The following is a 14,260-nucleotide window of genomic DNA, read 5'->3' as shown; positions in this document are numbered from 1 at the left end:
GCTCAGTCCCATGGAAGGGGACCCAGGGCCTCCTGGCTGGTGGCACCTGGGCACACGTGGCGTGACGGTGACCGTTCCCAGGCCTGCTAACAGCTCATTAAAAAGCACAGTTCTCATTAGTGACATAATTAGCACACCTGGGCATGCCTTGGGAGTGGGCACTGGGAAGGAAGCAGGAGGGGATGCAGGAGGAGGCTCATTATCTTCCAGCACAGAGCCCCGGATGGCAGGATGAAACAAGCCTATGTGTTTTCCTTCAAAGCCATCATTTTAATTGCTGGGCACCACCTGACCCTCAGCTCTGAATGCCTCCCTGGGGGGATGTGCTGTGTACAGAACCCTTTTCCCTGGCTTCCTCCCACCTTGCTGGCTGTGTTGCCCAAGACAGGAAGGGCTGCAACCACCCTCATGGTGAGGTGTTGCTCAGCAGTGCCATTGAGTCCCTGTGTCCTTTCTCTGGCAGGGATGGTGAACTTCAGCGAGGTGTCTGGGTACCCCCTCCTGCAGCACTGGAAGGTGCAGTCTATCATGTACCATGTCCGGCTCAACCAGATGACCATCTCCCAGTGTAAGTGTGCAGGGACAGGGGGAATAAGGGGAGAAAGGATGGCAAGAGATGACATAGCCTTCTGCTGGCAGGGCTCAAATGCTGGTTGCCCATTGCAAGTGCATAGTGAGGTAGCAAGGGCTTGATGGGCTCTGGGAACTGAGCATCTCCTCCATCTCCTTCCCAGCCTTCAGCAATGCACTCCACTCTCTGGATGGAGCCACCTCTCGTGGAGATTTTGTGGCGCTGCTGGACCAGTTTGGCAACCACTACATCCAAGAGGCTGTGTATGGCTTTGAGGAGTCCTGCTCCATCTGGTATCCCAACAGGCAGGTCCAGCGGCAGCTCTGGCTGGAGTATGAGGACATCAGCAAAGGTAGGAGCTTATCCTCGGATAGGGAACTCATGCCCATCCTGTGGGAGTGGGGTTTGCTTTTGGCATAGCAAGGAAGGTGCCCAGCCTGTGTCAGGACTGCGTCCCACGTCATTGTCTCACACCTGCTCTCGCACCCTTTGAAGCCAGCCAAAGGATTCACATGGATTGCAGCAGGCACTGGTCCAGGCCAAAAAGAAGGATCAATACCCACAGCCCCAGGGAGATGAAAGACAAGTGCATCAATCCCACCAAGCCATCCTGCCTTATTCTGGACTTAACTCTTGTCTTTAATCTTATTCTTCCCTTCCTTTTGTCTCTGCCATATCTACTTTCTTCCACTTGCATCCTGCAGCCAGACTTTTCTCCCTCCAATGTGTTTCCTTCTCCTGGAGTCCCAGCACTGTGCTTTTAATACCTGGGAACCAGTTAGGAGCTGGGAGGTTCGTTATGGTGCAGAGGGCACCTGGCACTGCTGCATCCCCTGCAGTGCCCTGGCTGCAGTGAGCTGTGAAGGATCCCCAGTGGAAGAGGTGGTGCCTGCTTTGAATGGCAGCTTTACAAAAGCTGGGGCAGCCCAACTCCTGCCTGCTGCCATCTGTCGTCAGGACTGTAGCAACTTGGTCTAGCGGAAGGTGTCCCTGCCCATGGCAGGAGGCTGGTATGAGATGGTCTTTATTGTCCCTCCCATTCAAACTATTCTCAGATTCTGTTATTCCACGATCTCTTGTGCTGGCCTCAGCAAAGCTGCCTGCAGGCATTCTGGGGGTGGTTGTGCTTGTTGTGCTGGGGGTGGTGGCTTGCAGCATCCAGGTTTGGGCAGCAAACAAAAGCCAGCTCCCAAGCCTGGGCACAGGGAATGCTGAGCAGAGCTGCTGTTTTATAGATGATCTTGGTTTGCTGCTCCTGCCCAGGAATTCCCAGGTGCAGGCAGTGTGAGCTTGGAGCTCACAGGCACCATAACAGACACATCATTTCCATCCTGAAGCTTCATAATTCTCATTATTGGCACCAGCCTATGGTCCTGTTCTTGCTATGTCCCAGCCACAGAGGCATTTATTATCTCCACAGGGCTCTTGTGTCGGAAGGGTTTCTTTCATAGCCTGAGTCTGAGTCTGTGTTCTGTGGGCTCAGGTCTCCTGGAGCCAGGACTTCTTCACAAGCTCACCTGGAAAAGTACAGACCCGGTGCTGCTTGGCTGTAGGCTGTCTCCAGATGTAGCACCTCTTGATTGCAAGTACTTCTTTTTTTCTACTGCAATTTCCTCCTCTTTGATTTTCGTGCTTGGAGGCTTTTCAGGTCTGGCAGCCTTTTTCCACCCACAGTATCACATTTAGGTTTCACTCTGGCACCTGCCACTTTCCTTCCTTTGCTTTTTGTTTGCAAACGTCAGGGGCTGGATATCGATTGAGAAATTGCAAGAGACAAATCATTCCCTGGCTCCTCTGCTTTTCCTCGGTGCCTGCTAAGCTGCAATTCACAGCCAGCCTAAACTGATCCATCTCCAGCTTCCTGGGGGAGCAGAGCAACACTTTTGTATCCCAGGTTTTGTTTTAACAGCTTTGTTTTCTTTGCAGGAGTCTCAAGGATGGGCTAGTGTTGGCCCATTTCTCCATAAATCCTTGCTATAGGGAGATTTTCCTATTAAGTCATGGATGTGGTCCATGGTGGCTTCCCACAGCAAGCCAGCCTGACAATGGCCACTGACAATGGCCTGAGCCTGCCCTGGGGGTGAGGCTTTGCCTGGTCATCCTTGAGCTTCTTCCAACCCAACCAACCATCTTCGATGGTCCCTCTTGCTTCTGTATAAACCTAGGGACATCCTTTGGCAGGGATTTTGTGTGAAAAGCACTATTTCCCTTCATGCCAAGGCTTCCCATGGCAGGGTGATGCCACCCAGCACACAGCAGTGATGGGCAGCCTTTTTGGCTTCTGTGCAAGGACTGTTCCTCTTGTGCCAAGGTATTTCCTGCTATGTAGGGCCAGGAGGGCTTTTGCAGGAGAGTGGTTTGGCAGGGGTCTTTGGTGGGGAGTTGGTGTGATGTGAAGGTGCCCAGGCAGATCCTTCAGGAGTCTCCAACCACATGGAGGAGGCTCCCTCTCGTGGGAACCTGCTGTAAGGGTGGTCTGTCCCGATCAGGTGTAGGGATGGGGCTGGGGAAACTGAGGCACTGGGAGACCAGAGGACAGAATCACAGAATCACAAAATCACAGAATGTGTAGGTTGGAAGAGACCTTCAAGATCATCGAGTCCAACCCATGCCCTAACACCTCAACTAGATCATGGCATCGAGTGCCACATCCAGTCTTTTTTTAAATACATCCAAGGATGGTGACTCCACTACCTCCCAGGGCTGACTATTCCAGTACTTTATCAGTCTTTCCATGAAAAATTTCTTCCTAATATCCAACCTATATTTCCCTTCACGCAGCCTGCAATCATAGAGGCCAGGGTGGGCTTTTCAGTCCCAATTTCCCCTCTGAAGACCAGTAAGTATTTCATCCCTACAGACCACACAGCTCTTAAGGACATAGGGGGCTCTTTGAAAGCACTGCCTCTCTCTTGGGTGGAAGGTAGAGCTCTAGCCCCCTCATATTCCATTACCAACGGCCTGGAGCCCACCCTGGTGTCAATTTTTTCCCCCTTCTCCAGGCAACTCCCCCTCAGATGAGTCAGAGGAGCGGGAGAGGGACCCCAAGGTGCTGACATTCCCCGAGTACATCGCCAGCCTCTCCGAGTCCGGCACCAAGCGCGTGGCGGCCGGCGTGCGGATGGAGTGCCAGAGCCGTGGGCGCTGCCCCTCCTCCTGCCCTCTCTGCCACGTTGCCTCCAGCCCCGAAGTGCCAGCAGAGCCCATCCTGCTGGAGGTCACCAAAGCAGCCCCCCTCTATGAGCTGGTCACCAACAACCAGACCCAGCGGGTGAGGAGCAGCATGCTGGCGGTGATGGAGTGGGCAGCAGGGGTGGCAGGATGGCATTGTGGCTGTCCTTAGAGGCAGCTTGCCCAGATAGCATCATGTCCAGTTGTGGCAGCCCTTGCCCATTGGCCAGCCCTGCTCTCCAGGGTGGAGGGACTGTACTGAAACCAGCAGGGGATGGATGGACACTGTGCTGAACTGCTGAACCCACCAGGGGGTGGATGGACACTGCTAAACCCACGGAGGGGTGGATGGACACTGTGCTGAACCCAACAGGGGACGGATGAACAAGTGGTGGAGGGATGGGAGCTCACCTGCCTGGTGCTCAACCCCTTCTCCTGTCTCCCAGCTCCTGCAGGAGGCCACCATGAGCTTGCTGTGGTGCTCGGGCAGTGGGGATGTCATCGAGGACTGGTGCCGCTGTGACTCGAGTGCCTTCGGGGCTGATGGGCTGCCCACCTGTGCTCCTCTCCCCCACCCAATGTAGGTGCCCAGCCTGGCTTTTTGGTGTGATGGGTCTGTGGTGATGGCCAACAGTGTGGTGGGGCTGTGTGCCTTTATGGGACAGGTTTGCAAACTGATGGGTGACCTGGAAATTGGGCAGAGAGTACAGAGTTGCAGTGTCTTTTCTAAGTTCAGCTGAGCATTGCAGATCTGTTTGTGGATCCATCCTGGTAAAGCAACCCTAGGGAATGAGTCTTTTGGACCAACATGCCCAGAGCCAGGAGGGGAAAGGGAGGGGGACTCATTTCTCTCCTCAGGTTGCTGTCTCCTGTGACTTAATGGCTTTGAATCCCTTTTGTTGTGAGACTAATGCAAAAATTGTCCCATAGCCTGCGTCTCTCCACTGTACACGAGCCCAGCAGCACACTGGTGGTACTGGAGTGGGACCACTCTGAGCCCCCCATTGGGGTGCAGATCGTGGACTACCTCCTCCGTCAGGAGAAAGTCACCGACAGGATGGACCACTCCAAGGTGGAGACAGGTGAGTGGGGACTCCACTGCTTCTCTAGGAGAGTGGGATGGAGATGTTAGAAGAGAGCCTCTGTCTTTGTCTTTGCAAGGGGATGCTGCAACAAATCAAATATCTTGTGGAAGAGAGAGCAGCCCTTCTCCTGCCCACCATGCTGCAGAAAGGGGCAGCTCCATATCATAGGGACAAACTTTTCTGGAAAAGCAGTGGGTCCAGCTTTGCACCAACTTCATGCGTTAGCCTTGGTCCCCCTTTGCACCAAGCAGTGGAGCAGCAGGCACAGGCTCTCCACAGCCCCAGGGCCACCTGTGTCATCACCAGGGGCACATCCTCCCCTCTCTCCCTAGAGACGGTGCTGAGCTTCGTGGATGACATCATCTCTGGTGCCAAGTCACCCTGTGCCATGCCAGCCCAAGTGCCTGACAGACTCTCCTCCACCATCTCCCTCATCATCCGCTGCCTGGAGCCCGACACCACCTACATGTGAGTGCCCTGTGCCGTGCCTGTGGCTGTGCTGACTTCCTGACTGTGGTCATCCTCTTTGACGCTGCCTGTATTTCTGTGTGGTCTTGGCAGCCCAGAGCTTTGTTTTTTTCCCCTTCTCATCCAGGTTCACGCTCTGGGGAGTCGACAACACAGGCAGACGTTCCAGGTCAAGCGATGTGACGGTCAAGACGCCCTGCCCTGTGGTAGATGATGTGAAAGCTCAAGGTGAGATGCAGGGAGCTGCTGGACTGTGATGTTTGGGACAAGAGGGAGTTCCCCCTTCCAGCATGTTCTTGTACATGTCTTGTGTCCTGGCTGTAACACTTCCTTCACCCACAGGGGCCCAGGAGCTGCCACATGGTGTGGAGGGCTGAGATGGGGGGCTGCAGGGGGCACACATCCTCTCTGAAAACAAAAGTGCATAAATGGTGTTTCACTACTGCTACCTGGTGGTATCAGCCATTTCTTTTCTTAATTAGACCAAATTATGGGAAGCTAACCTGGACTGAGTAGAGGGAATGCCATCTAATCTGTTGCTCCTCCACTGGGACCTTGTCCTGACATGATGTAAATCGTAACTCAGTGGACAAATCTTGGTTCTTGTCCTGATTTCCCTAGAACTGAGCTTTAGCCCTGGTGGGTTTTATTCATACCTTTCCTTGCACCCCACTGAACACCCCCTGTCCTTCTGCCCAGAAATAGCAGACAAGATCTACAACCTCTTCAATGGCTACACCAGCGGCAAGGAGCAGCAGACAGCCTACAACACTCTGCTGGACCTGGGCTCCCCCAGCCTCCACCGAGTCCTTTACCACTACAACCAGCACTACGAGAGCTTTGGGGAGTTCACCTGGCGCTGTGAAGATGAGCTGGGGCCCAGGTAGGCTCGGGAGCTGAGTTGGCTCAGCAGGCAGGCCTGCCCACCAGCAGCCTTGTCCCTCATGGATAGTGGTCACCAGGAGGGCATCTCTTCAGCAAATCTCATTATATGATGATGGATGATAGAGTGTCACATTGGTGTTTCTGTTTTGCTGGATGCTGTGCATGTACAAGGGCCATTAACACAGGACAGGGTGGAAAGTGGTTGACTGTTGTCAACTCAACGTTGTTGTCCATGCCATCAGCCCTATCCTGTCTCTAGAGATTGGCCTAACATGTTCATGCTCTGCAGAGTGGCAAAGGGATGGGGTTCTCTTTTTTCCTTTGTGAAGCTGATACCACAGGCAAAAAGGCAGAAGGTCATGGAAAAATAACACACCTTTGAGGGATGGAGATTGGATTCTGCTTTCTGCCTTTTCCTGGGCTTTGACTTGAGCTGAATGCACCTCTGTGTGCTAACTCTGTCAGCTTGTGGTCCCCAGCAGGCAGAGGACTGACTTCAGGTCTGAATTGTGCATTTCCTCACTTTTGATCCACATCTGTGGTTGTGTGGGAGTGACATGAGTGTTTTTAGTGCTCAGGCAGTGCTGAGCTGCCGTAGCAGGTTTTGGAGGAGGCTGTCCTGAGCTCTTCCTGTCTAAAATAGTCTCATTGTGCCTGAGTAAGCACTATGTCTTCTCTTCAGGCTTCTCCAGATCACTGAAGCCCCTCCAGCTGCCTGAGAATGTCCCAGGCTTGTGGAGATAGGCAGATGTTCCCTTCTCCCCCATGTCCTTCAACATCTGCTTTAGTCTGTGTGGTTTCCCAGTAAAACAGATGTTTCCAGTCAGTTTAGCAAGGTGGGCTGCAGTGGTGTTTCATAGCATCTGGCCTCCAAAGAACCAGAGCTGTGACCTCATCTGGAAATCAGGGTTACTTTCAAATGTACATCAACAAGAGCTCCTATGTATGAAATTCATGGCCTCCACCTTACACCATGCCCCACACCTCCTCTTGCTGGTCTCACCATTGTCTGTCTCTCAGCTCTGCTTCTCCAGGTCATCACTTGTGTACTTCTAGCAGAGGATAGGAGATTCTCTGTGTACATTCTCTGTCCTCCAAACCTCTGCTAGGCAGTCAGAGATACTCAGAAAATAGCTTGTGCCCATCTTGCACTTAGTGCCTTGGACTTGTCACCTGGTACAGCTTTGGTGGGAAACTCCGAGGAGGCCCTCCATGCCCTGGAATGGAGGTGAGGTTTCCTCTCTTCCCCTTTTCCCATTTATGTCCTAAGAAATGTGAGCTCTTTGAGGCACAACTTCAAAGCTCAGTAGCAACACTGCAGCACATGGGGTCTTTTTAGGGCAGAGGCTCCCAGCAGCTCCTCTGCCCAGGGTTGCCTCATTTCTCCTGACACCGAGTGCGATCAGCAGGCTTGGACTTCAGTCTCACCTTTGTCTTGATCCCAGCTGTGGTGATGCCGCTCTGTCTCCATTTCCAGATGTGAAATCCAGCCCTGATTTGCACAGGCCATCTGACATCTGTTGTGGTGATTTGCATGAGGAGCACATAAAATTCCTTACGTGACAGACTGGAGTCGTCACAGAGCCGCTGCCATCGCTGGGGCTGAGTGGTGCCACTGCTGCTCTCTGCCCCAGGGAGGAGACCGAGGTCCAGCCAGAGCACGGTGTGGAAGCTGCCTCCTCGAGCCCCTTGAGGCAGAGGTGCATTGCCATGGAGCAGCCAGAAATGCCACTGAATTACCCAAATGGTACCATTTTCTGTGTGAACCCACGAGCCAGAGGGTTAATTGCACCCTCTGGAAATGCTGGAGCGCTTAGGATAGGATGACGCAAGTTGCTGATGAAGTGTTTGCAGCTCGCACTACTTGGAAAGAGGCATTTAGGCAGCTGCAGCGGGTTCTGGTGATGACAAATCTTGGAAAGCAGACCTCCTGTTTGATCGTCTGCGAGGGCGAAGCACCCAGACTGGTGGTGACAGGACAAATCACTTGCAGATGACATTATTTAGCCAGCAGACAGCGTTTGTTTGACTGTTACTGATGCTCCTTTGAAGTCGTGGATGCGGACCCACACGACTGACTCTACCATGTCCCTCCTCCTCCACACGTCCAGGGCACCTCCTACTCTGCTCATTTGTGGCACACTCAGCTCCCTTCTTGGCAGTGCTGGCTGCTGGACTGAAGAAGCATAACTTGTTGTGAGTGCATAGATAACTTGTCTGAGGCTACAAAAACAAGTCGCTCCCTTGCGGTCCAAGAAGGGATGCAGAGGGTCCTGGTCTTTGCATAAGGAAAGGAAATGGAGAAAAAAGCAAGCAGTAGGTGGAAGTTGGATTTGATGCAAAGCCCAGTGAGGTCTGGTGGTGCCTACAGGCTTTGAGCCAAAATCCCTGGGATCATATCAGGCATTCCCATGAGGGTACCTGTAATGCAGAAGGAAGAGAGGCACTCAGGGCACCTTGCTTAGGTGTCAGATGCAGAGACCAAGACAAGTGAGAGCTTGGCTATTTTCTCATGGCTGGGGTGGCTGTCTCCAGAGCCAACACCATGCTAACCACCTTTGCCTCTCTGGCATGCCCTGGGCATGAGCTCTGGTGGCAGGTGTCATGTGGCTGCAGAGCTGGACAACCTTTCAGCAGCTGCAGACTGGGCTTAGAGCTGCAGTCACATCCAAGGTTTTCTCTCCAGGAAAGCCAAGGTTGGCTCTGACTGAACTTGGGGTAAATTAATTCCTCTTCAAGCAGCTCTCCTGTGGTGTGCCTGGCCTGGAGGGAGGTTTGGAGAGGCAGTGGATGTTCTTGCTTGGTTGGTACACACATCCTGGAGCTGTCATACCAGCCCACACTGCTTATCCTAAGTAAGAATGTCCAGTAAGAATGTGAATTTTTCCTTCAGAATCATGATTTGTGACTGCTCCTGTTCTGGGCTGAGCAGATGCTGAGTTAAAGCTAGTGAGGGGATGTATCTTCTTTTCCCTGACTATTCTAACCCACCAACTGACCTTGTAGCTGGGTAGGAAACTTGTCCCAGTTCATCAGATGCTTAAACATTTGTCTGGGTTTCCAGGCACATGAGATACTTTCAAGATGCTTCATTTGAATCCATTGCCTCCACAGTGGCCACATTCCCTGGAGATCACCCAAAGTGTGAGACAAATTTAAAATTAACACAATGTGTTTTATCTGTACAAACTGATTTCCTTGGTAAAAAACATGAGAAGCACAATTTTATGAGGACAAATTTGAGGAGAACACAACTTAGGTCATGTTTGGCCATGATCCTCTGTGCTCTTACAATATCTCTTACAATATCCAATACAAGAGGTTGGTAATTTAGCATTTCCTCACTACCAGGACAAGCCTGCACTGAGGCTATGATACCCTGGGTGTGCTGTATTTCTGTTGCAGAATATGGATTCATCCTGGACTTTCTCTGCCTCTGTCCCTGACCTTCTCTCAAGGCTTCCTTGGATGGGCTGTGGCTCTTTACAAGCTACTGCTGCAGTGACTTGCCTTTTATCCACAACTGGAAGATGCAAAATGCACATGCAAAGAGCCAGGGAGCTCTGCCACATCCCCTGCTCTCTCAGTTGTGTTTTGATGTATGCCCCAGTATATCCCTTCTGGTTTGCACAGTGTCCTGTAGGATACATTTCCTAAGCTGTTACTAAATATTATTGTGAGTCATGTAGCAGGAGTGTCATTCACTGTACTTATGATATTGCATCCTGTGCAGGTCATAATCTTTATCTCACATTCAGCCTTCCATGCAGACCCTCACAAGCCAGACATGACATTCTGGTTTGAGATTTTTGGGGTTTTTTTTCTTTCTTAAATCTCCCTCCTGCTCAGTGGTATCCTGGCATGCTGCTCCCAATCCTGTGCCTTCTGGCAGTGGAGAAGTTGAGGATGCCCCATTCCTGGAAATGTTCAAGGCCAGGTTGGGACTTGGAGCAACCTGGTCAAGTGGAAGATGTCCCTGCCATGGGACAGGGGAGTGGTACAAAAGGATCTTTAAGGTCCCTTCCAACCAAACCATTCTGTGATTCTGTGATTCCTATATCAAGCCACAAGTGGCCAGCACATTTCCTGAATATGCAGCACATACACTTAACGGAGAGGGCACACATGGTGACACTGTTCTGGGCTGGCCATATATGTCATGCCTGACACATGTAGGCAATAGTACTGCCTACAGTACTATTGGCTCCTGGTTTCCCATCCTGTTATTTTTGGGATCTAGTAGCTGCAACAGTGACAGGTGGTGCCACATTGGTGATGTCTACCCAAAGGGGTGCTGGGGGTTTCACAGCTACACCTGTGACTGTCTCCTTAATAAACTCTCAGCAAGCCTGACCTCGTTGTGTGAGTGATACAGGGTGGAGGAAGAAGAGGGTACAGGACAGGGAAGTGTGAGTCCCAAGACCAGTGCAGCGGGTCCCGCACTGTCATGGTGACAGGGGCATGTCTGCCCTGGGTTAGGGGCTGTTCTCACATGGATTTAGCACACAGTGCTGCCTTGGGGATGGTGTGTCCCCACAGCCCCACCATCCCTCCTTGTCCTGGCAGCATCAGGCTCCATACAGCTGCTCCTGCATTATCTCTTCTCCCTCAAGGATCTCCCACGGTGTCCTTAACTGTCTTTACTTTTCTCTCCTCATACATTCCTCCCGCCCTTCCCGCCATCCTCTCCGTGGTGTCTCCATCACTCCCACCACCTCTCGCTGTCCATCGCCCCCCTGGCATCTCCCCTTGCCCGCCCTCGCTGCAGGAAGGCTGGCCTCATCCTCTCTCAGCTGGGGGACCTCAGCAGCTGGTGCAATGGCCTCCTGCAGGAGCCCAAGATCAGCCTGCAGCGCTCGTCCCTCAAGTACCTGGCCTGCCGCTACAGCGAGATCAAGCCCTATGGGCTCGACTGGTCAGAGCTCAGCCGGGACCTCAGGAAGACGTGCGAGGAGCAGACGCTGAGTGTCCTTTACAATGACTATGGTGACAAGGACTACTGAGGATTCTGGGCACCTGCTCTCAGGCTGGCCTTCCCATGGGCGTTTCTGAGGGTTTTACACATGGACCCGTGGAGGGGGAGGGCGTCGCTGATGTTTCTGGAGGCGAGAATTTGATCTGGGGAGCAAAACCGGCTGCTCTGTGCAGGACTGACTCAGTATTAGTTTATTCTTCAACTTGGCCAAAAGCCTTTCTAGTTAGAAGTCTTGTGGGACCCAGTTTTCTTGGTTTTGTTTTATTCATTTTGCCAAGAGGTTCCTCAGCATTGCTGGAGAAGGCAGGTTGGGAGGGCACAGCCCTCTTCTCCTGCCCCATCCCTGCCCTGGCTGTGGGGACTGTCTCCAAAGGTGGGGGACACCAGTCATGGGAGAAACATGGTGACACAGCCAGGATGGGAGAGTGATGCAGGCAAAAATGGAGGCAGGGCATGCAGGTCAGGTTGAGATGCTTATGGTTATGGCTGAGCTAATCAGCCACTGGATGGCCAACAGGGTTGGGATGGGGTTTTTTTGCAATTGTAAAGCATGAGGTCTGGGTGAGACCTGAGCAAGCAATGGTGCTGTTGATGGGCAGAGCTGGTGTGGTTTCATCAGCTGGGGTGAAGAGGAGGGGCATTGTGACCCCATCTCCTCAGGTTCTTCTGCCATGGTCAAAACCCACATGTGCTCCAAGGTGCAGAGTCCTCCAGAACAAAAGCAGCTTGGCCTCAGGACCAATGGTCAGCTGGACATCATGAGCTTTCCTCTTGAGGGACCACATTCCTAGGAAGTCAACTTTAAAATCCTTTCTACTATCTTTTTACACACTATAATACGAACTTAGAAGCAACATTAAGCTGCTGCTGAGGAGAACCCAGCTAGGAGAGCAGTCAGCAGATCGCACAGACAAGATGTTCTGCACCAGACACTTGTAGCTGTGGTATAGCCCAGGCTCTGTGTGGTGAGGGATGGAAGGTACCCCAATGCCGTGGTGCAGGATGGTCCTGAAGGTTCTGGTCCCAGAGAGGACATGGAGAACAGGCTTTGGGGGTGTTGCCTGTGTTTAGGCTCACATCTGCCTCTTCCTCTGGTAACTTTTTTTTTTAAAGCCAGATAGCTGGGGTTGTACTGGGATACTGGGTTTGGTCTGGAGCAAATGAGTCTCCCAATCTCTGTCACTGCTGATGATGTTGGAGGCAGAAAACAGGTTCCTTTTAGCTCCAGCTTCCTGCCTGGTTTGCAAAGGAGGGAGCTCTGGACTTGCCAGCTGTGCACCTTTGGTCTGGACAAGACCAGATCCCTAAAGTGGGATTTTTACGATGCCTCCAGAGAGAAATTTCCTTTTCATTTTTTCAGTCTTGGCAGGAAGAGTCTTCAGCCTGTCTCATATGATTTTCTGCCTCATTCCTCCTCCTACCTGCCAAGGACATGGCTTTAATATTTTCATGGTGCTGAGAGGGAGGTGGCTGTCCTCTGCACCCCATCACTGCCGACAGGGCTGCATCGCTGTATTTCCTCAGCAGCAGTTCACTATCTCCCTGCAGGAGCACAGTGCTCATGGGCAGACATCTCTCCAGGGGCAGCTGGCCTGGACTGGGGAGCTGCTGGGAGCAGCCACCAGCAGTCAGTGTGACCTGGGCATGCCCATGTTATTGCTGTAATGAGTGTGTCTAGCAGGTGTCATCAGACAAACGTTTGCTCTGTGCAAGAAGGAAGTCCCCTGGGTCCTTTTGGCTTTTTCTCATGTGTTTGTCCTTATATTTTGATGTGCCTGATGCTGCCATGGGCTTAGGGCTCAGAGCGAGACCAGTGCCACCTCCATGCACAGGTATATATGGGCAGGTGATCTGTACTGAGTCATCACTTCTTTTCCTTTCAGCTGGCGAGACTCTTGGCCAAGACACTTCTGTTTATCCTTTTACTTATCCCAGCAGATGCTGAGACAACTTTCAACTTCCAGCCAGGCAGCCATCCAGCCATGGGCAAAGGGCACCTCTGCTCAACGCCTCAAAGGGATGTTTGAATGAAGGCTGCTCTGGCCCAGACACCAGTTGGTTTCTCGCCAAGTAATACCGTGTACATGGCCTTTATGTGAAATGCAGACTGTTTTCCTTTGGGTAGCAGACTCCTCTCTTTTATTGCTTACTAGGTGCAGCAGCAAGGACAGGAGCAGTGCTGTCTGCCAGCCACTCGCTGTGACACTGCCAGGAAAACCCTGGACACCCTGTGCATTCACACCTGCCTAGGTTACTTTTTCATCTGGCTCTGCAGATATTTCTGTTCTGCCTCTGTGCTGACACTTCAAAGCCCTTGCATGGGCAACCAAAGCCCTGCAGCATCATCAGCCAGCTGGGCCAGACTCTGCTCCCTGGGCCCTGGCTTCCCCATGGGCTGGGATTTGGAGGGTGAGGGGAAAGCCATCCCTCCAAAGTCATTTGGCAGCACCCTTGCACAGCTGGATGGGGCTCAGCATCCTCACCCCATGATAGACTATGCAGGCTGCTGGCAGGGCTGTGCTCTGCTGCTTTGCCTGCCATGCTGCCCCTGCAGCTGCTGTGCTGGCAGGGCCTGCCAGCGTGGCACGTCTGTGGTGCCATTTTCACAGTGACCCTGGCTTTGTGAGGGCTTTCCTCTTGGTTTCCTCGTTCCAGCTTTGCAAGGCAGAATCTTGTTCAAGCATGGATTTTCTTGCCCAAGTCTCCCAGCTACTACATGAGTCCATCTCAGACAAAATGCCAGCAGCCACCATGGAGCACCAGAATCCACCATGGGGGCTGCACCATGGCTGTAGACCTGGCCTTGGTGAGATGTGTTGTGTGGGGCTTGCTCACCCAAAATAGGTGTGCCCTGGTCTAGTGGAAGCTGTCCCTGTCCACGGCAGCAGGGTTGGTACCAGATGATCATTAAGGTCCCTTCCAATCTAAACCATTCTGTCTTTGTGGTTCTCTGCAGAGCTGACACCATCCACATCTGCTGCAGGGTCCTACTGCTGGGCCTCTACAATATTTTCTCTCTTGGACTCCCTATTCTTCCCAAGCTGCCAGCAACATGAAGACTGTTTTCCAACCATTTCTGCAACCTCCTTCACCCCCCCTGTCCTT

At 52.4% G+C, this 14,260-nt stretch overlaps 1 protein-coding gene across 1 annotated transcript in view; it reads left to right on the top strand.

The window, feature by feature from the left end:
* Positions 1–11,183, top strand: part of ASTN1 (astrotactin 1) — a gene marked incomplete at its 3' end in the record, with an annotated part of 52,718 nt that extends 41,535 nt beyond the window's left edge. Inside the window, exons 15-23 of the mRNA XM_083867078.1 lie at positions 464–568; positions 735–923; positions 3,574–3,842; positions 4,189–4,322; positions 4,673–4,824; positions 5,160–5,295; positions 5,423–5,523; positions 5,995–6,178; positions 10,949–11,183. Of these exons, the coding sequence (XP_083723204.1) occupies positions 464–568; positions 735–923; positions 3,574–3,842; positions 4,189–4,322; positions 4,673–4,824; positions 5,160–5,295; positions 5,423–5,523; positions 5,995–6,178; positions 10,949–11,183 (1,505 nt within the window). The remainder of the gene's footprint in view (positions 1–463; positions 569–734; positions 924–3,573; positions 3,843–4,188; positions 4,323–4,672; positions 4,825–5,159; positions 5,296–5,422; positions 5,524–5,994; positions 6,179–10,948) is intronic.
* Positions 11,184–14,260: the final 3,077 nt, after the last annotated feature.

The sequence above is a fragment of the Zosterops lateralis genome (genome assembly GCF_965231275.1).
Source record: "Zosterops lateralis genome assembly, chromosome: 9".
NCBI classification, from domain to species: domain Eukaryota; kingdom Metazoa; phylum Chordata; class Aves; order Passeriformes; family Zosteropidae; genus Zosterops; species Zosterops lateralis.
Note: the sequence above shows the minus strand (reverse complement) of the source record. Positions and strands in the feature narration are given on the sequence as shown.